The following is a 20,935-nucleotide window of genomic DNA, read 5'->3' on the forward strand; positions in this document are numbered from 1 at the left end:
TCACCCTCCATGCCTTGGTGCCAGGTGGGACCCAGGCTCCCCAGCTCAGCAGGTTCTTGGAAATTAGGTTGCTTTAAGAAAATAAAGAACTGTGATATTTCAACAAGGAACTAGTAACAACAGCTGCCTCTGGAGAAGGAAACTGGGTGGCTGGTAGACTGAGTGAGAGGGATATTTTCCTTGCAGATCTTTTCATACCTTTCCAGTTGGTACCATATGGAATTATTATCTAGTAAATAAACATTGAAAAAAAGCTTAAAAGAAGGAAATGTATTCTTTCTGCATATCTATCTGTGGACTAAGCTTTATAGAATGTATTCATTCTCTTTATTCACCTCAACATCATGCGAAGTAGTTATTGTTGCCCCTGCCTGACAAAAAGGACACTGAGGCTCAGACAGAGGCAGTGACTTGCCCGAGGTCACATGGCGAATTACTGCCAGATCTGAAACTCCAGCCCAGGCCTCCTGACCTTCTGCTGAGGGAGCCTCCACTCACCAGGTGCCTCTTCCTTCATCAGGGGAAGCCATGTTGAGGTGTGGATAGAGGGGCAGTGACACCATTGCACTCATGTCATGTGATCTGGGTTCAAATCCCGGTCTGTCACTTGCCTGTTGTGTGACCTTAGGTAAATCATTAAACCTCTGGGAACTCAATTCTGTGGTAGCAGGGCTCAAAGATGAATCCCAATGATTTTCGTCTCCTAGAATTCACTCCCTTGTATCGTCCCTTCTGCAGTGAATAGGGCTGACCTGTGTGACCAGTAAAATGTTGCAGAAGCGATAGTGAGTGTGTGACTTCCAAGGTTGGATCATAAAAAGACAGAGTGACGCCCCCACTGGCTGCTCTGAAAAGCCATCTTTGCATTGTTCCTGTGGCTCCCTCTCCGCTCGCTGCAACCACCTCCGCCGCGCGCCTCCTCCACCGCCGCGGACTCCGGCAGCTTCTTCGCCAGAGTCCTCCAACTCTCGCTTTTTAAAAAAAAATACGCTGCATAGGATCACCGGCGTGCCCCACCATGTCAGACACGGCCGTGGACACCAGCTCCGAGATCACCACCAAGGACTTAAAGGAGAAGAAGGAAGTTGTGGAGGAGGCAGAGAATGGAAGAGATGCACCTGCGAATGGGAACGCTAATGAGGAAAATGGGGAGCAGGAGGCTGACAATGAGGTAGATGAAGAAGAGGAAGAAGGAGGGGAGGAGGAGGAGGAGGAAGAGGAAGGTGATGGTGAGGAAGAGGATGGAGATGAAGATGAGGAGGCTGAGGCAGCTACAGGCAAACGGGCAGCTGAAGATGATGAGGATGATGATGTTGACACCAAGAAGCAGAAGACCGATGAGGATGACTAGACAGCAAAAAAAGGAAAAGTTAAAGGCCTCCGTGACCTATTCACCCTCCACTTCCCGTCTCAGAATCTAAACGTGGTCACCTTCGAGTAGAGACTCCCGCCCACCTGCCTACCCACCCACCTCAGGCAGCGCCACCTGCAGATGACACGCACTCTCCACCACCCAACCAAAACCACAACGTGAATTTGCAACAGGGGAGGAAAAAAGAACCAAAACTTCCAAGGCCCTGCTCTGCTTTTTTTCTTAAAAGTACTTTAAAAAGGAAAATTTGTTTGTATTTTTTATTTACATTTTATATTTTTGTACATATTGTTAGGGGTCAGCCATTTTTAATGATCTTGGGATGACCAAACCAGCCTTCGGAGCATTCTCTGTCCTACTTCTGACTTTACTTGTGGTGTGACCATGTTCATTATAATCTCAAAGGAGAAAAAAAACCTTGTAAAAAAAGCAAAAACAACAACAAAAAAACAATCTTATTCCGAGCATTCCAGTAACTTTTTGTGTATGTACTTAGCTGTACTATAAGTAGTTGGTTTGTATGAGATGGTTAAAAAGGCCAAAGATAAAAAGGTTTCTTTTTTTCCCTTTTTTTGTCTATGAAATTGCTGTTTATTTTTTTTGGCCTGTTCGATGTATGTGTGAAACAATGTTGTCCACAATAAACAGGAATTTTATTTTGCTGAGTTGTTCTAACAAAAAAAAAAAAAAAAAAAAAAAAGACAGAGTGACAATAGAATACGATTCCACCTTGAAAAGGAAGAGGATCTGACACAGACTACCACATGGTGAACTTAGAGGACATTATGCTGAGTGAAATAAGTTAGTCACAAGAAGACTGTAGGACTCCACTTACATGAGGTAGCTCAAATAGTCAAATTTATAGAGACAGAGGATAGAATGGTGGCTGCCAGAGGACACGGGGAGAGGGGAGTGAGGAGTTATTGTTCAATGGGTACAGAATTTCAGTTTTGCAAGTTGAAATTCCTGGAGATGACTGGTGGTAATGGCTGCACAACAATATGAGTCTATTTAATATCTGAACGGTACACTTAACATGACTAGAGATGGTAATGTTTGGGTTATGTGTGTTTTTCCATAATAAAAAGAATTGGGGGATAAAGACATTGCAGCTTCTGTCTTTCTCTGGGATCACTCACTCTGGGGGAAGCCCTCAGCCATATTGGGAGAACACTCAAGAAACACCGCGAAGGTTTCCTGGGAAGAACTGAGGCCACAAGCCGACAGCTTCACATCAACCTCCGGCCATGTGAGGGAGCCACCTTGGAAGCAGATCCCCAAGCCCCAGTCAAGTCTCAGATGGCAGTAGCCCTGGCCAACATCCTGACGGTCTCTCCTCAGAGAACCATGCAGCTAAGTCACCCCTGAATTCCTGAGCCGCAGAAACTGTTAGGTAATAAATGCTTGTTGTCTTAAGCCACTAAGTGTTGGGGTAGTTTGTTATGCGGCAATAGATATTTAAGATAAGAATGATGACAATTTCATAGTTGCTGTTAATGATAAATTCATGATGGTACCCGTAATGATAATTCCATAGGTTTTATTACATAGGGTTGCTGTTAAGAATTAATTAGCAGATACATGCGAGGTGCCCGGAACTGTACCTGGCACACAAAATGCTAACTAGTATGATTTTATGTTCCATGATTTCTGGCGTTGTGAGAAGGGCAGCCTGGACGATAATTCTCCATTAAGGAACAGATGTAGGCACCAGGCCGCGTGGGAATAATAATGATGGTAACATTGAGAGCTTCCACAATTGAGCTCTCACTGAATACCAAGGCTTGGGCTAAATATTTTATATCTTTTCACTGAAACCCTCCAGCAGTCCTTTGAAGTAGATGATACTATTTTCCCATTTTACAGACTAGACAACCAAGGATCAGAGAGGGAAAATGGCTTGCCCTAGGTCACACAGCAAGGAAGTACTGTAGCCAGAATTTGGCCTCAGATACTTCAGACACCAATGTTTTTTTTCTGAACCACTGGATTGAGCTGCAGTTTGAAACCACCCCCAAAGCCCACCTTCCCCTTTAGTAATTTCCTCTTGATTACACAGGACTCAGTGCCAACAATCTGACAGACAAAGAATTTGTTCCCTCAACCTCCCATCTACAGTGTGTCAGGCCTCCTTCCCCTTTGGAGACCAGAAAGTAGATTCCCTTAGACCCGTGGTCGGCAAACTGCAGCTCGCGAGCCACATGCAGCTCTTTGGCCCCTTGAGGGTGGCTCTTCCTAAGCTTTAGGAGTACCCTAATTAAGTTAATAACAATGTACCTACCTATATAGTTTAAGTTTAAAAAATTTGGCTCTCAATTGTTGTACTGTTGATATTTGACTCTGTTGACTAATGAGTTTGCCGACCACTGCCTTAGACCTTTTGTTTTTTGGTTCCAATATCCTTTCCCAGACTCTCTCCTTGGATATCCAGGATTGGGAATAAGAAGAACACACATACAGAAAAACTCAAAAATATCTGCCTGGCCTAAATTCCCCACAGCGCCTCATCAGAGGCGGTTTAATTAGCCCCAAACCTTTGCAGCCTGGCACCTCCAGACATGCCGCCAGCTGGCTCCGCACACACAGCTCTCCTAATATTTGCTGTGGGACATGTGGTCATCGGGAGGGGCATGTTCCCAGACAGGCGATGAGCTCAGGACATGAGCATCGCTACACCTGCTCCTCTCCCCAAGGAGGGCGGAAATAATTGTGTAGCCACTGACAACACAGCCTTTTTTGAACTTGGATCCTGTGTGTTGGCAGAAGGGCAGACAGGGGCCCAGAGGGAAGGACAAGGATGTTTGCACCTGCAGTGTGGCAGTGGCTGTGCTGGGCCTGCCTTCCCAGATATTTCTAACCACGAGTTGCAGAAAAGTATTTTAGCATCATGACCTGTAAAACACACACACACACACACACACACACACACACACACACACACACACTTGAAATGAAAGTTTCATAAGTCTATACTCACCTTTATTGTGAGCAATGCATCCTGATCTATTCATTCTGGTCTAGTTTGTCTAAATTATTCATTGATTAAAAGAGTGCTATGACCCATGAAATAGATTTCAAAGTTTCTTAATGCAGGGATCTGGGTCTGTGAACTTGGGTGGGTCTGAATTCTAACTGAAATGTAGTCTTTCCTTCAGTTATGAATATAGGCAACAAATCATGGTAGTATGAGCAGTACTTGTGACATTGTCACTAATAAAAATCATAGATTATAGCTGTTGTAGATATCTCAAAGTAGCATTTGTGCTCTTCACTAGCTTGAAATGATGGTTACTATACCTACTACTAGATCTTGTTATTATATCCACTGTTAGATCTTGTTATTTTGATAATAACATATCGTTATATCACATATTTAAAAACATTTTGATAATTGAATTTCAATAGTATATGGTTCCTTTGTAAACCTATGTATTTTGTTTTATGCAATTAAAATGATTATTCTGAGAATGGGGTCTGTGGGATTCATTCGACTGCCCCTGGGATCCACAGCACATGAAATTCTCAATAAATGTTGTGGAAAGAAGGAAGGCATGAAGGAGGGGAAATGAAGAAAGAGAAGAAAGGAAAGAAGGAAGGAAGGAAGGGGAAATAAAGGAGGGAAAATGTTTTATCTCAGAATTGCAATACTTACCCACTGCTGACATATAGGTGCCAGTATGCGTTGAGTGAATGATTATTGCAGCTTTATAGTTAAGTCTTGAAGTCGGATAATGTCAGTTCTCCAACTTGGTTCTTTTTCAATATTGTGTCGTCTAGTCAGGATCTTTTACTTCTCCATATAGATTTTCTTTTTTTTTTAGCAATAATTGTGCCTCGGATAAACCTCATTGGCTATGATACTGCCACTGTGCAAAGCTCTCCATATAAATTTTAGAATCAGTTGGTTGATATCCACAAAATAACTTGCTGGGATTTTGACTGGCATTGCATGGAATCCATAGGTCAAGTTGGGAACAACTGACATTTTGACAATATCAAGTATTCATATTTATAAACATGGAAAATCTCTCCATTTATTTAGTTCTTTAATTTTATTCATCATACTTTTGTAGTTTTCCTCATATAGAGTTTATATATACTTGTTGGATTTACACCTATTTAATTTTTTGGTGTGCTAATATAAATAGTATTGTGTTTTTTTAAATTTCAAATTTCACTTGTTTATGATTGATATGTAGGAAAGAGGTTGACTTTTGTATATTAATCTTAACGAGTTCTCCCCCTCCCCTCTTGCTGCTTTCAGAATTCTCTTTGTCTTTAATTTTAAACTGTTTTGTTATCATGTGTATTGGAGAAGATCTCTTTGGGTCAAATCTATTTGGAAGCCTATAAACTTCATTAACTTAGATGTCTATATCTCTCCCCAGATTTGGGAGTTCTTAGCCACATTTCTTTAAATAAGCTTTCTGCACTTTCTCCTTCTCTTTTCCTTCTGGGACTCCCATAATGCATAAATTGTTTCATTTATGATATTCCATAATTTACATAGGCTTTCTTCACTCTTTTTCATTAGTTTTTTGTTGCTCTCCTCTGACTGGATATTTTCAAATGACCTGTCTTTGAGTTCAGAAATTCTTTCTCTGGATTATTTAAGTCTCCTGTTTATGCTCTCCATTGCATTTTCCATTTCATTGATTGTGTTCGTTAGCTCCAGAATTCTGTTTAGTTCTTTTTTTATGATTTCTATCTCCTTGTATTGTTTTCTAGATTTTGTTGATTTGTCTTTCTGTGTTTTCTTATAACTCACTGAGCTTCCTTAAAACAGTAATTTTGAATTATTTATCAGGAAATTATAGATCTCCATATCTTTTGGGTCAGTTACATGAAAATTATTATGTTTCTTGATTTTTTTGTTTTGTTCCTTAAGGTCTTGCATTGCTGTCCAGATTTGAAGAAGCAGTCGCCTTTGGGGAAAAAAATACCTTTACCTACCAGCCCCACTAAGGATTCAGAGGCTTTCCTAGACCTTTTCTATGGAAGCAACAGCCCACATTTCTTGTTACCTTTGGGAGGAAGGGGAGGTTCTTAAGATTAAGGTTCTTAAGATTCTTTAAAAAATTTTTTTTAAAATTGATTTCAGAGAGAGGAAGGGAGAGGGTGAGAGAGATAGAAACATCAATGATGAGAGAGAATCATCGATCGCTGCCTCCTGCACACCCCCTACTGGGAATTGAGCCTGCAACCCCAGGCATGTGCTCCAACTGGGAATCAAACCATGACCTCCTGGTTCATAGGTCAATGCTCAACCACTGAGCCACACTGGCCGGGTGGTTCTTAAGATTATTTGCCTTCTCTCAATTATGCAAAGTCAGGTAGAGTGCTGACAACCGCCCATTTGCTTTCCTTTGGGCAATGCTGACTGCTCAAGTCTGTGCTTTTTCAATCCTGTACAGTGAGGCCAGCTTTTTGTGTGAGCTCCCTAGTCATCTGCAAAGACTTGCACTTACCTCCCATGATGTGTGTGTGTGCATGTATGTATGTGTGTGTGTGTGTGTGTGTGTGTGTGGTGCATATAGCATTGCGTCTTATTTTTTGATCCACTCTGACAATCTTGTCTTTTAATTGGTATGTTTAGAACATTGACATTCAAAGTAATTATTGCATATTGGATTAATATCTGCTATATTTGTTACTGCTTTTTATTAGTTGCCTTTGTTTTTTGTTCCTATTTTTTGCCTTCTATTCTTTTTCTGCTTCTTGTGGTTTTATTGAGCATTTTATGATTCAATTTTTCCCTCCTTTCTTAGCAAATTAATTATACTTTTCTAAACACCATTTTAATGGTTGCTTTAGTGTTTGCAATATACATTTACAACTAATATAAGTCCACCTTCAAATAACACCATACCATTTCATGGGTAGTATTAGTACCTAATAAAAACAAAAGAATCCTAATTTCTCCTTCTTGTCCTTTGTATCATTTCTGTCACCCACTTCACTTATATATAGCATACATAAACATATATACATTACATACATAAGATATACACGTAAGCATACAAAATCAAATGCATTGTTGGTATTATTATGGACAAATTGTTATTTGTTTGAGCAATTAAGAATAAGAAAAAGAAAAGTTTTTATTTTACCATCATTTATTTCTTCTTTATGATCTTCTCTTTTTAAAATGTAGATCCAAGTTTCTGACCTGTATCATTGTCTTTCTCTCTAAAGAACTTCTTTTAACATTCTTTGCAAGGCAGGTGTACTGGCAACAAATTCCTTCAATTTTTGTTTATCTGAAAAAGTTTTTATTTCTCTTTCACTTTTGAAGGATAATTTTTCAGGGTACAGAATTCTAGGTTGGTGGTTTTTTCCTTCCTCTCAACACTTTATGTATCTTACTTCATTGTCTTCTTGCTTGCATAATTTTTGAGAAGGCAAATAATTCTTATCTTTGTTTCTCTGTCATTGACCTGTTTTTTCCTCTGGTTTCTTCCAGGTCAGGATTTTTTTCTTATCTTTGATTTTTCTGTAGTTTGACTTGTAATATGCCTCAGTACAGTTTTTTGGTATTTATCTGAGCTTCCTGGATCTGTGGCTTGGTGCCTGGCATTACTTTGCTGAAATTCTCAGTTATTATGGTATCAAATATTTCTGTTGTTCTTTTCTCTCTTCTGTTTCTTGTGTTCCCATTATGCTTATGTTTTCTAGTTGTTCCACAGTCCTTGAATATTCTGGTGTGTGTTTTTTTTTTCAGTCTTTGTTCTCTTTGCTTTTCAGTTTTTGAATGCATGTTCTATCGGAGGGAGAAATTTACATTCTATTGGAGGGAGATCAATAATAAACAAAATAAATAAATACAATATAGTGTGTCAGAAGGTGGTGAGTATTATGGAGAATAATAAAGCAGAGGAGGGGAAAGATTGTGAGACTTTTGTGTATATGTGTATGTTGTGTATGTGTGTGCGTGTGGGGAGGTTGTTATTATAAACAGGATTGTCAGCTAAAGGGGTTGCTGAGATTACACCTGAAGGAGGTGATGGAATGAGCCATGTGGCTAGTCTGGAAAAGATGCTCCAGGCAGAGGGGACGGCCGGAGGAAAGGCCCTGTGGTGGCAGTATGCTCGGTGCATTGGAAAGTGGACTGGTGGCCAATATGTCTGAAGGGGAGTCAGGGAAGTAAAGAGTAGTAGGACAGGAGGTCAGAGAGGGTAGAAGAGTCTGGGATGGGGGGCTGGAAAGGGTTGCATTGGGTGAGCCCACATGGGCATGTTTGAGGAACAGTGAGGAGGACAGTGACGATGGAGCAGAACACCCTCGGGGGGAGCAGGGGGAGGTGAAAGCAAAGGGGCAGGCAGGAGCCTAGGGATAAATGGCCTTGCAGACCATGCCAAGGACTTTGGATTTTATTCAAAATGTGATGGGAAGCCTTTGGAAGGCTTTAATGGTGAAGTGATATAATCAGAGTGACAGGTTGATAGAATCCCTCTGGCCACTGTGTTGAGAAGAGCCTGAAAGGGATCATGGGTGGAAACAGTGAGCCTGATCTGGAGGCTGCTGCGATCATTAGGCAATAGAGAGTGATGGCATGGCCCAGAGCTGTGGCAGCGGAGGGGCAAGAAATGCAGATTCCAGATTTATTTTGAAGGCAGAACCCATAGGAACCACTGACAGGCCATTCATTTCAGCCCTGTTTGTTATACCAAAGTTTGGAAGCAACCTGAACGTTCAGCTTTAGGAGATTAGCGATTACTGTGTACAAAAGAACAAGGAAGCTCTTTGTGTACTGATACAGGATGATTTTCAAGATACACAGTATGAAATGAGAAAAGCAAAGTGCAGAGCATATATATGGTACGTTACTATTTGTGTGGGGTAAAATAAAGAAAAACAAACACACATGCACATTCATAGTCCTTGGATATTCTGTTCTGTTCCCCTCCACCCTCCCGAGTCTTTGCTTTTTAGTTTCTGAATTTATGTTCTATTAGAGGGAGGTGAATAATAAATAAAATAAATAGATAAAATATATTGTTTCAGAGGTGGTAAGTGTCACGGAGAACAATGAAGCAGAGAAGGGGATGGACTGTAAGAGTTGTGTGTGTGGCTCCTATAGGCATTGTGAGACATCTTTACGTGAGAGCGATACTAAAGCCAAGAATACCCAGGTATCACTGACATGAGAGCCAAATAACCAGAATTTGGACTTCGGTCCATGAGCACAGCATGGGGGTGGGTTACCACTCTTTGCACATTGGGATTACAAGGCAGTGACATTTTCATACTCTATCTTTCAGGTGAAGAGAAACATCCAGGGTTGCCCCTCCAAGTCCCCCGATTCAGCCTCCCCTGTATACCTGCACGCCTCTCCCTTCCCGTGCCCCCTAAGAAAAATAAAACAAACACCACCAAGCTTGTTTTCTCCATACCTCTTTATTGAACTCTGCAGACTTCATTAAGGGACCATTTGCTTAGAAATTCTTAAACATTTGGACATATTTTACAAGACAGGACAGCAGCTGGAGGTCACAATTTCATCTCATCACATGCATAAAAAGAAATTGATTGTTGTTTGTTGTTTGTTTTCCTCATGAGCGCGTGTGTGTGTGTGTGTGTGTGTGTGTGTGTGTGTGTGTGTGTAATGCTCATTTCACCTTTACAGGAAGGACTAGAGACGTCAACTGACCAGAGATGAACAGGACCGAAGAACACGACCCCAGAAAAGAGCTAAGGACATTGGTCATTTATGGCTAATGTGATTGGCTTGTCCCCCATCATGGGTGGGGCGATCAGAATGGCTTTGCTGGCATAAACGCCTCAACCTCACAGGGTTCCTGGGAGAGACAGAGGGTCTTAGCTAATGGGACTGGGCACATGCTACCATGGGGGCATTGGGGCTCAGAACAAAGGAAATCCCTTGGCTCTAAAAGCTGGAGGAAAGGCTGGCCTTCTCTTCCAGCTGGACTCCCCTGGCTCAGGGAATGCAATCCAGTTTCCAGATGTCGGCTCCCATATTCCTGCCCCTAGCTAGTCTCAGACCCTTGGCTTTGCCCATTGGAAAACCACTCTGTGGTCTTCCTATGGGCTATGTGTGAACTAAACTAGAGCATGAGGTTGAAAATACAGAGTAGGAGAGTAGGAAAGGAGGCTGGGGCTGCCCCAAATGATCCCCTGGAAGTGTAGCTCTGAAAAGGCCAAGGTCCTTAGGGCAGACAAGTGTCAAATTTGGACATCATCTTGGTCCCCAATTGAGTCAAAGAACAGATGCTGTTGGTGGGGCTGCTACAGGTTTTAATGGGAGAGGCCTCCCATTTCTCCTTCCTTCCCAGTTAGTACTACGTCAAGCCAGGTAAGGACTAATAAACTCCTCTATTCACTCACACATTCACTCATCATTCATTCACTCAGAAGTTAATCATTTACACATTTACTCAAACACAGAAGTTGAGAGACCACTGTGTGCCAAGGGCATACATCGGGGGGTAACCCTGAGTTCCTGGTGCAGAAAATGGTGTCCCCAGCTCTTGACCTTGGGTTAAAGCCAGGATAGGTCTGGGGAGCAAAAGGCCAGCTGCCAGCTCAGCAGCTGCTGATGTTCCTTTTCCCCACCTAGCAGGCACACCAAGGTCAGAGGTCAAGGTCATTTAAGAGAGAGCCCAAAGCCCTAGTAAAGACCAGGGGCCATGAGCCAAGCCATGGAAAGGTCCAAGTGTCTTGAGCATCTTCTCCCGTGCTTCCTGCCTGGTTTTCCAAACCTGGATTAGCTCAGGGAGGCAAGTCGGGTGGGGAGATGCATGCATAACTCTTGAGAGCATCCTAATGGGACAGAATTGGGAGCTTCCTTCCTTTTTCAAGACTATAATGTCATGGCAGACACTAACCTGAGTTATTCCTCAGGACAGAGCCTCAGAGGGGGATCTTAGAAATTGGCAGCTGCTCGGTCTATCCGTTCAAACATATCCTGCCTGATCTCATGATAAAACAACCTGAGACTGCCTCACTGGGGGTCACCCTGAGGATGAAGCTCTACCTCCTCCAAACTCACCAAATAGAAATTAAGGGGGACTTTCAAACCTCTTTGTCAATTGCTCTCCTTGAGAAATGCAGCATCCAGAACTTGGGAAGGGGCTACAGATGTGGGAGATGGCATTCTGCCTGGAGGCAGCAGCAGCAGCCTTGTCTTGCTGTAAAACCGGGTACAGGCGCCTCTCTGTTTTGGCTCTTCTGGATTTAACTTCATTGGGTGGGGACTTTCAGAAGATTTGAATAGACTTGACTGGGGCTGGTGAACACACGATAAAATATGCAGATGACGTATTATAGAATTATACACCTGAAACCTATATAATTGTATTAAGTGTATCACCCCAATAAATTCAATGGAATAAAAAACCCCAAAGGATTTGAATGGGATTTCCTGTTTTATTTGCCAGGGGAATAAAGCCATTTTGGAATAATGCCATTTGCTATTGCCTGGGCTGTTTGTTCATTAGGCAGGTGGCTAGTGGGTAAAAGATAATTGTGTCTTTTGTACCTAAATCCTCAGGTCTCTGAGGGCATAGAGTCTGGGCAGAAGGACTGAAGCACCGCGAGACAGCCAGCCAGAGATGGGGGATGATATCATGAGTATTATCCCACCCTGTGCGGTTCCTGCTAGGGCACTGGGGATGGGTTGGATGGCTGGTCAACAGGGTCATTGAAATTGTCCAAGATATGGAGCATGGGGAGCAGGGTATCTATCCTGTGCCAACTAGAACTCTCTCTGAGAGCTCCAAATTCTAACATTTGAGTTCCTGCTAACAGTGCTCCTTGCCTTTGCCTTGGTGGCTTGAGTCTGTGCCCCGATGTTCAAACCACCAAACACCTACACACACACACACACACACACACACACACACACACACACACACACACACACGGAGAGAGAGAGAGAGAGAGAGAGAGAGAGAGAGAGAGAGAGAGAGAGAGAGAGAGAGAGAGAATTTCCCTGGTTGTTTAGTCCAGTTGCTATGCAATGCTAGGGTCCCCCTGCAATATCCATTTTGTACATCCTCTAGCCTCTCTTTAAACACTGTGGTGTCACGATGGTCATTACCCAACATGGCATTCGAGTTCCATGGTTAGCAGCCCCACCCATTAGAAGTGCTTTCTTACTTTGAGCTGAAATCGACCACCCTGTCCTTCTCATGCAAGAGAACATTTCAGAGATCCGCATGCAGCCATCCTGCAGGCAGGTAATTTCTTGTCCAGGTGGACTGCCCCACTCCACCCCATCCTGGCCAGCCTTCAGATCTTTTCAGAATCTTTGCAGGGAGGCATGAAGAGTTAGAGTTAGAGGTGAAGACGAGGGGCTGCTCCATTAACAGAGCCCCTTCCAAATCCATTTCTTCAAGTTGGAATTTTGGGGTATTCCCAAGAAATTCCAGGTTAAGACAAAATCCGGGATAGTGAATGGATACCCAAACTATACAACCTTTTTCTACATGAAAATGGCCACAAGCAAGGGTGTTTGCTTATCTGGGCATCAAACCTAGCACATTAATGGGAAAAACAACTTCCTTTTTGTTCTTGTGCAGAAGTTTTAACAAATCTCTGTTTTGTTTGGCTTTGGTTCAAACCAGGTTACCAGGAATTTGAGGGGGTGGGAAAACTGTGATTAGGGTCTTGGTCCAAAAGAATATATTCACACTTGGATTAGTTTCCTCTTGGGGTTGTTCCAAAGGGGATCATTCGCTGCCATCTGGGGGTCCTGATTTGGCTCAGATTTCTATTTGGGCAGAGGTGAGAGCCCTGAAGCTGACATGAGGTGGTGGTGGTGGTGGTGGTGGTGGAGGGGGGGAGGGTGGGGGGTGGAGTGGGGATATGAAAATCTAAATGATTACAAATTGGAGATTATCTGAGCTTTCTTCATCTTCCTGCATGAGTTGATAGATGGAAAAAAATCACTTTTTGCTGAAGATCCTGCTTCGTGAGCTGTCTTCTGCCAACCCAATGCTGGAAGCCACCTGGTGGAATTAATTATCAGGACAGTCCAGAAACTCCCTGAGGCCTAGTTGAGTGGAAGCTGCCTTTGCCATCAATCTCTGGCTCTATGAAGCCAGCAGCTGGAAAGGGAAGGGGAGATGAGATGGCAGATTCTGGGGACATGTCTTCTCGGGGTTTGGCTGCAAGCCTGTCTGGCCACTGTTTTTTGTTGAGGCTGCTGGCAATGGATTGAGAAGAAGAACTGATAAAAAGTTGATGAGATCTAAAGCCTAGCATGTTCTCCGAGGTTCTCAAGAACCAGAAAATGCTCTGTCCTTTGGATCCAATTGATGTTACAGGGAGCAGGGCACTGGACATGGCAACAGACCAGCCAGGAGGGGCTTGTGTGTGTTCTGGGTCTCAGAAATGCCAGTGGGAAGTTTGCTTACATGAGATTTTTTTGGTTCTGAAATCTTTGCAGATGAGAAAACCCAGTCCCCTCAGATCCCCAAAGGTGTGTAGGAATCAACTAAACCAGCCCACATCCCATCCTGATTTTGAGGGTCATCTGCTCTCAATTGTGCATCTGTGCCCTGGATTCTTAAGAACAATGAATAGGAGAAACACACAGACAGAATGAAGACAGTGTCAACAGACTCTAGGCTTAGTGCCAGGAAATGCCTGTATGAGGAAGTCAGACCCTAAAGTCTTTCCCCACCCCCAGAAAAATCAGAATTGAAAGAAAAGAAAAAGCAGTCCAAGGGACAATGGGAGTAAATGAAAAAGGCCAGAAAATATCAGCTACGATAATGACCAACCACAAACCTGCTAAAATGTTATTCTATATTACAAATGAAATTAGACTCCATGGCCCTATTATAAATTCGCTAAAAGTACATATATTTATCTGAACAGAAAAATAGACTACTCTGAGATGCGTGGACAACCTGTGATGTAGCCCTACACATCAGATACTTCTAGAGCCAGAAAAATGGCAACAGAAAATGCAGAGGTAACTCTTATTTCTGGGTGTAGCCAGGGCTGCTTTGGGTCACTCTGGCTGAGTGAACGATTTGGATGCTGTCCCATAGGCCGAGAGAGGCGAGGGACGTTCAGGTCAGGGCTGGAGGCTCTTCGCTGTGCTGCTGGGGACTCCGGTGAGCCCCTTCTTCCTCCTGCCAGCTTCGCAGCCACAGAACAAGTCCTTTCCCAAAGGATCTTGGAGGCGGTTCACCATGTTCTCATTTGATTCAAAGTTCCTTGATTGGAGGCTGAAGCCTGGGACTAGTTGCTAGAGAAATAAGGAAAGGAGAGAACTAGAGACCTGGCTTTCGTGACCCTGGTCGCTGGTGAATTTTGAATTTCCCCTTGCCCATGGATTAGAGTCTAATGGTCGGCAGTGGTCGGCAAACTCATTAGTCAACAGAGCCAAATATCAACAGTACAACGATTGAAATTTCTTTTGAGAGCCAAATTTTTTAAACTTAAACTATATAGGTAGGTACATTGTTATTAACTTAATTAGGGTACTCCTAAGGCTTAGGAAGAGCCACACTCAAGGGGCCAAAGAGCTGCATGTGGCTCGCGAGCCGCTGTTTGCCGACCACGGATTAGACACTCCAGCTGTAACATGGAGCAAGACAGAAATATACAATAGTTACAAACATCAACAATACATTACAGCTTTCCTTAAGAGAATACTGTCATGTTTTTTCTCCTTAGAAAGGTGGATCTTATTAGGAGAAAGGGCAGAAATGAGGCTACGGTTACCAAGACACGGTGGAAGAGAGGTTGGGAATCAGTTTGAAGACGTCTATATTGCCAGCAATTCTCAGGGATGAGCCAGGTGGATTGAAAGGAAATGGCCTCCTCAGGATATTGCCCGCCCCCTTCCCCGCCCCATCTCTTTCTTCGTTCTTGATCCCCAGTGCCTTTAGAGAAAGGGGCTTCCTGGGAACAAATGTTCTCTCCTCTTTTTTCTTTCCCCATTAAGTGTGCTTAAGATAAAATTCCTAAAGAAGGCACCGAGAAATCTACTGCACCAAAGTCCTGTTGTTTTTCTTTACCCTAAGAGAGAAAGAGGTTGCCCACCTCGTTCCCCTGGTCGCAGACTCTCCCCTGTTGATTGGGATGCACAGCTACCTGGTCCCTAGCCCTTTCTGATCATGGTGGAAGTTGGAAGTCAAGTTCAACTGGGTTCTGGAGAAGTTTCACCGAGTTCACCAAAAGGACCAGGCTTCCATCCGCCTCCAGCCCCTAGTTTCATTTCTTTGGGTTGATTTGTTTTTTCTCCCCGCTTTCATTGGCTCAGGAATGGGTAGGACTTGGACCACCAAGGTAAAGTGGTACCTGCTTCCAAAACTATTGCTTTCCTGTCCTCCATCAAGACCGGTCGATCAAGGTTAGCTTCTTAGTGGAGATTCTTAGAAAGATTTCCTAGTGCATGTACACAGGTACAGGTAGAATGTACACATATTAAAAATCTCAGTATGTTCCTTTCTGGCAGGTGGGGGCCTGGGTAAACTCACAGCACTTTATTGTGAATCGGACCCAGGGTAAAAGCTATATATATATTCCCATGATACATCCACAAGTAAAAGAAAAAAACAAAACAGAACACAATACTTTCTAAGCATAGTATATGCTGAGTTTCAATTAATTTGTTTCTATAAGAACTCTATAGGACTCTGGCTGTTCAGCCTGAATAGGTAGGTTCTTCATGATACTTCTGAATTCGTCCTTCAAAAGTGACTCAATAAAATGCTACTTTAAGGTCAGACAAAACACACGAGGAAGGAAGGGCTAGGTCCTGTGTGACCACACAAGGCAGAAAGGGCCTTTGGTTACAAGGAGAGTTGCACCAATTGGTTATTAGTTTTTTGTGTTTTTTTTTTTTTTTTTTTTTTAAATAGGAAGAAAGAATTTCCAATCTGTACACTTCTCGTCTGCTTTAACCAACAAATGAAATGCCTTGGTTTGAAGAAGGGGTGGTAAGTTCCTTCCCACTATATATGGCTATATTTAAACATGTTTACTTTCCTGATATGTAAAATAGACTATATTATTATTAATTTTTACAGATAGCATCAGCTCTAAAAATATCTGAATCAGAAATCACAACTATTTACTTTTATCAAAAAGCATTTGTTTGTTTTCCCTGAATTTTCACATTTGTGCTGATGGCGGACATAGATGGTGATGAAAACAAAGAAGAGACACGTGAGATGGTCCAGGGAGGACTGCTCCACGGCCATTCCTCAACAGGCCTCCAGCCCACACTGAGATCTCGGCAAAGCCCCCCGGGAACGCTGCTGCTTCCTCTCTCTGGTATATCATCCGGAACAGGATGACCTCATTCTCTCTTTGTCCCTTTGCATTTGCCGCCAGAGTACTCTGAAGATACTTCGGAAGAGTCAAGATACTCCGGCCCGCATTTTCTTTGTTAACGCAGCAAAGAACAGGACTGTCCCCTCTTGGAGAGATCCACAGTCCTTGGAGATGCTGAGAAGCAGTGTGAACCAGGCGCATATTCGGCAAAGAATACACATTTTTAAGGGCAGTAGGATGACCCCCTGTCATCATATCTGTGACAGGTGGCCCAACCTCATGCCACTGTGAGGAGAGCAGGCAGAACGACTCTGTGATATCTGTATACTGACAGGTGGATCGTGCCGTTGTAATAACAGGCAGATCAATAAACATCGTTTGAAGGACAGCTAAACAACACCATGTTTCATTCCATCAGGAAGACGTATGCCTGTCACAATTGATGACTGACAGATATACACGATTGTATTTGGGACATCATCCATCAGAACTGTATTAAGAGAACAACATCAGTCCATTGCATTAAAAACGGGCAGGTCCATAACATGTTATCTTTACTGAAGGATGGGCCCACAGCATGGCATCACGCTAACCAGTGGCTCAACCCAGTGTTACTGAACCAAGGAACACATGCTGTCAGACTGAAATCAAGTAGACCAATGTCAGAGCATCAAACGAGGACAGGAACACCAACACCAAGAAACACACTAGAACTTATTGCTTTTGTCTGTACTGGCTGCATTGATGGCTGCGGAAAGGAGCTGAGCTTTTAATACAGACAGTGACACTGAAAACACACCGACAGCTGGTTGACAAGAAAACACCCAATGCCCAACCGTCTACCGTCTTCTTCTGAGATGCTCCTGTTTTCTATACACGTAGGTATAGAAGGGCCAGATACCCTTCTTTGCAATAGGGCTAAGGGGAAGCTTCAGAGGGGCAGGAAGGCGCCTGCAGACTTTGACATGGCAGACAGCAATACCAGCACAATATCACCCACTGTGGTGGGACACAGGCATATAGCAACAACCCAACTAGAATCCCAAAAAGTGGCCCACGGGAAATAGTGCTTCTTTTAAAGTGCAAGATGGTGATGCTGTCCCTGGTAGAATCTATTTTTGAAAAACATAAAGTGCTTTTTATTTAAACTTTTTAAAAAACTTGAATACCACAGGAAACAAAAAAAGAATTTCTATTATAGTAGATGCTTTCCCTGCCGCAGCAGGAAGTATTCAAAAGTCTGAACAGGGCATTTCAATTGGGGACTTTTTTTTTTCCCCCTTTCATTGTTGCAGGTTAAAAAAAAAATCAGATTTTATTCTGTTCTCCAGTAACATACAGTCTCTTGGAATAAGCTATTTCTTTTGCATATTTGACACTTGCATATCTTTTGAGCCTATACTAGTGATGTACAGAAAATGCTTTCCCTCTACAACCCTAAAGCAATGCTCAGAGTTCATACTGTTGGCTGAGTGCCTGCCTCTGAGCCCTTCCCAGATTGCCAGGGGGCAATTAGAATGGAGTACAAGTAGTACAACTCAACCTGATGATGGCTCAAAATAAAATCTCAAGTACTACGAAATACTGAAGTCAATGAAGACATTTGAGTATGGGTTTTGCGCTGGGATTGTGGCTTATGGTGCAGAGATTTCTCCATGACACAAGCATTCTCTGTAGCCTCTAACAGTGGGATCCATCCAGGAGGTGATGGACAGGGGTTCCTAGAGGTGGCCAGGCAACACCCAATACCAAATTAGTCAACTCACTTTTTCAATATCAGCCACGTGTTCCAGCATCCTTCTCCAGCCAAGGCCAGGAGGGATCAAGATGTTGCTTTCAAAGGCTGATGGATAGCCATGAGAGAAGAATGGGGAGTAGGTGGCCTTGGTTATGTCTAGAATGTGGTAGTGGTGGCTGTGAGTTCTGCTCATGTCATCTCCCAAAGAGGGCAGTGGAGTTGTTACAAGGAGGTGCCATATTCTATGGCTTGGCCAACTTCATTCCAATAGACCTGCTGTGACTCTCAAGGTGTTAGGGAGTTTTCTCTGGAGTCTCTCGTCTTTCTGGGGACTTTGCAGAGCCTTTCTGCTTCAGAGTTCATGCAGAAAAGCTATGTGGCAGGTAAGCTGAGCAGCACTCCTCTTTGGACCTCACCACAAGTCTCTCCCTCATGTGGGGTAGTTCAGATGCTCTGATCCCGTGTGCTTCCATGGGCTCCTCCCCCAGGCAACACCCGAACATCGGGGGAGATATGGTTCTCAAGTTTGTACTTTTCCTGACCACTGGGGGCTTTTCCAGTCAATGCTTCTGTAGAGTAAATACAGTTCTGCCTTAAGAACTTAGGAGAGGTGGGTAAGGGGGAACTTTCAAAGTGGTTCTTCTCTGATCTTGTCCCAATACTGAACTTGGGACTGGTACTCCCATGAAGGCTCTTGGGAGGGCTAGAGTCCACACTGTACAGCACCTGTCCCTCATCATCTGTGTCTGCATCAATGTACTGGTGGATACCCGCTTCAAAGTTGAATGCTATTGCTGTGTGTTTCTCGGGTGACCGGGAGGGTGTCCTAGCACTTGCTGTGGTGTAGATGGAGGACTCTGGACTCAGCAAAGGCCTGTCCAAGAGTGTGGCACACTCCAGTCCAGCGACAGCAGCTGCAGCAGCCCCCCGGTTCCTGAGAGGGTCATGGTACATCCCCAGAACAGGGACTAATGGGCTGGGTTCGCCTTCCACGAAGTTAACTTTAAGTGCTCGGAGCTTCAAGGGGTTGTTGGTCTTCATGGTAGCCTTGGGGCTCTCAATGAGGAAAGTAGAGTGATGACTGGCAGCAGGGGTGGGGTTGGCCTCCACAAACCTACCACCACTGGCACCCAGAGCTCCCTGCCAGCCTATCTCTGGGGCCATGCTGCCCCCAGTCTTGCTGGGGAGTGACATCAAAGGGCTGTGGGAGAATCTGGTGGCTTCAGGGAAGTCTGTGGCACAGCTAATGAAGCTATCAATGCTCGACATGCTTCTCATGTCTATCACCCCTTCTGTACGAGTGGGCAGAGGAGCTATGGGGCTGGGGATACTCTCCATTTCAAGTTCTTCCTTTGGTTTGCTGTGTGTTGCTGACTGCTTGGTATTGAGGATGGGCTGGGATTGGGTCTTGGCCATCTTATTATACATGTCTTCCAACTGCTGGACATTCAGGTGTTGAGGACTAGAAGATGATCTGGCCTTCTCAGGGGATCCTTGCTCCTTGGTTTCAAAGGACTTACTTGAACTAGTTTCAGATAGTGTCCTCTTTGGCCATTTCCATTTGTTGGGTGACAAGTGGTTATCTTGTACTTTGTCTTTATTCTCTCCATTTTTCTCAACCACGATGTCCATTATCTCGATGCTCCGGGCAAAAGCGTCTTTCATGTTCATGGACACAATGCTGCCATTCCTCTTGGCTCTCTCCAGAGCCTCTCTACGCTTGATTGCTTTCTCCTGCCTCTTCTGCTCCTTGTAGAACTCAGAGAAGTTGTTGACAATGATGGGGATGGGAAGAGCAATCACCAGGACCCCTGCGATGCAGCAGAGCCCCCCCACAATTTTCCCCAGGAGAGTCTTGGGGTAGATGTCTCCATATCCAACAGTAGTCATGGTAATAGTAGCCCACCAGAAAGAGGCTGGGATGCTTTTGAACTTGGTGTCCTCCTCATCTTTCTCTGCAAAGAAGACAAGGCTGGAGAAGATCATGATGCCCATGGCAAGGAAGAGAATGAGCAAGCCCAGCTCATTGTAGCTCCGCCGCAGGGTGAAGCCCAAGGACTGGAGGCCAGTGGAGTGGCGTGCGAGCTTAAGGATGCGGAGAATACGCATGATGCGGAAGATCTGGACCACGCGGCGAACATTCTGGAACTGAAGCACACTCTTGTTGGATTCAGTGAGGAAGATGGTAACATAATACGGTAGGATGGCCAACAAGTCAATGGCATTGAGTGGACCCTTGAAGAATTTCCACTTCTTGGGCGAGGAGAGGAACCGCAGCAGGTACTCCATGGTGAACCACGCAATGCACACAGCCTCCACGTGGGCCAGCTGGGGGTTGTCTGTGGACTGGCCAAACTCATCAACGCCCTGCAGCTCTGGCAGCGTGTTGAGTGACAGGGCAATGGTGGAGAGGACGATGAACATTATGGAGATTATGGCAAGGATCTGTGAGGAGAAGAGAGCGGGATTTAGTTATCAACCACCAATGGGATGATCACTCTAATGCCCTGAGTCTGCAGAGGGCTCCTCAACATCCAGGAGCATTTCACATTTCACTAGTCACTTAATAA

General features: G+C 44.0%; 2 protein-coding genes across 3 annotated transcripts in view; one reads left to right on the forward strand and one right to left on the reverse strand.

Moving 5' to 3' along the window:
• Window positions 1-819: 819 nt before the first annotated feature.
• LOC118662686 (prothymosin alpha) lies at window positions 820-2,037 on the forward strand. The gene has a single exon (XM_036321351.1). It carries the CDS (start codon window positions 1,019-1,021, stop codon window positions 1,349-1,351), a length of 333 nt encoding a protein of 110 aa, XP_036177244.1. The 5' UTR covers window positions 820-1,018; the 3' UTR covers window positions 1,352-2,037.
• Window positions 2,038-14,434: 12,397 nt separating this feature from the next.
• The window catches only part of KCNB1 (potassium voltage-gated channel subfamily B member 1), a 92,214-nt gene continuing 85,713 nt past the window's right edge, over window positions 14,435-20,935 (reverse strand). The window contains exons 3-4 of one of the 2 annotated variants that reach the window (XR_004970099.1): window positions 18,394-20,810; window positions 14,435-14,591 (exon numbers count right to left, since the gene is read on the reverse strand). Coding sequence is in view for 1 of the 2 variants with exons in the window: in XM_036323424.1 (XP_036179317.1) it covers window positions 18,810-20,810 (2,001 nt within the window). In the remaining variant the exon portion in view is untranslated. Of the gene's footprint in view, window positions 14,592-17,903; window positions 20,811-20,935 lie in introns of those variants that run through there. The other variant, XM_036323424.1, reaches the window with a different exon arrangement.

Source organism: Myotis myotis, unplaced genomic scaffold (assembly GCF_014108235.1).
Source record: "Myotis myotis isolate mMyoMyo1 unplaced genomic scaffold, mMyoMyo1.p scaffold_m19_p_9, whole genome shotgun sequence".
NCBI lineage: Eukaryota > Metazoa > Chordata > Mammalia > Chiroptera > Vespertilionidae > Myotis > Myotis myotis.

Bases quoted from the DNA above. Each gene is read 5' to 3' on its own strand.
- LOC118662686 (XM_036321351.1), top strand. From the start codon at position 1,019: ATGTCAGACACGGCCGTGGACACCAGCTCCGAGATCACCACCAAGGAC.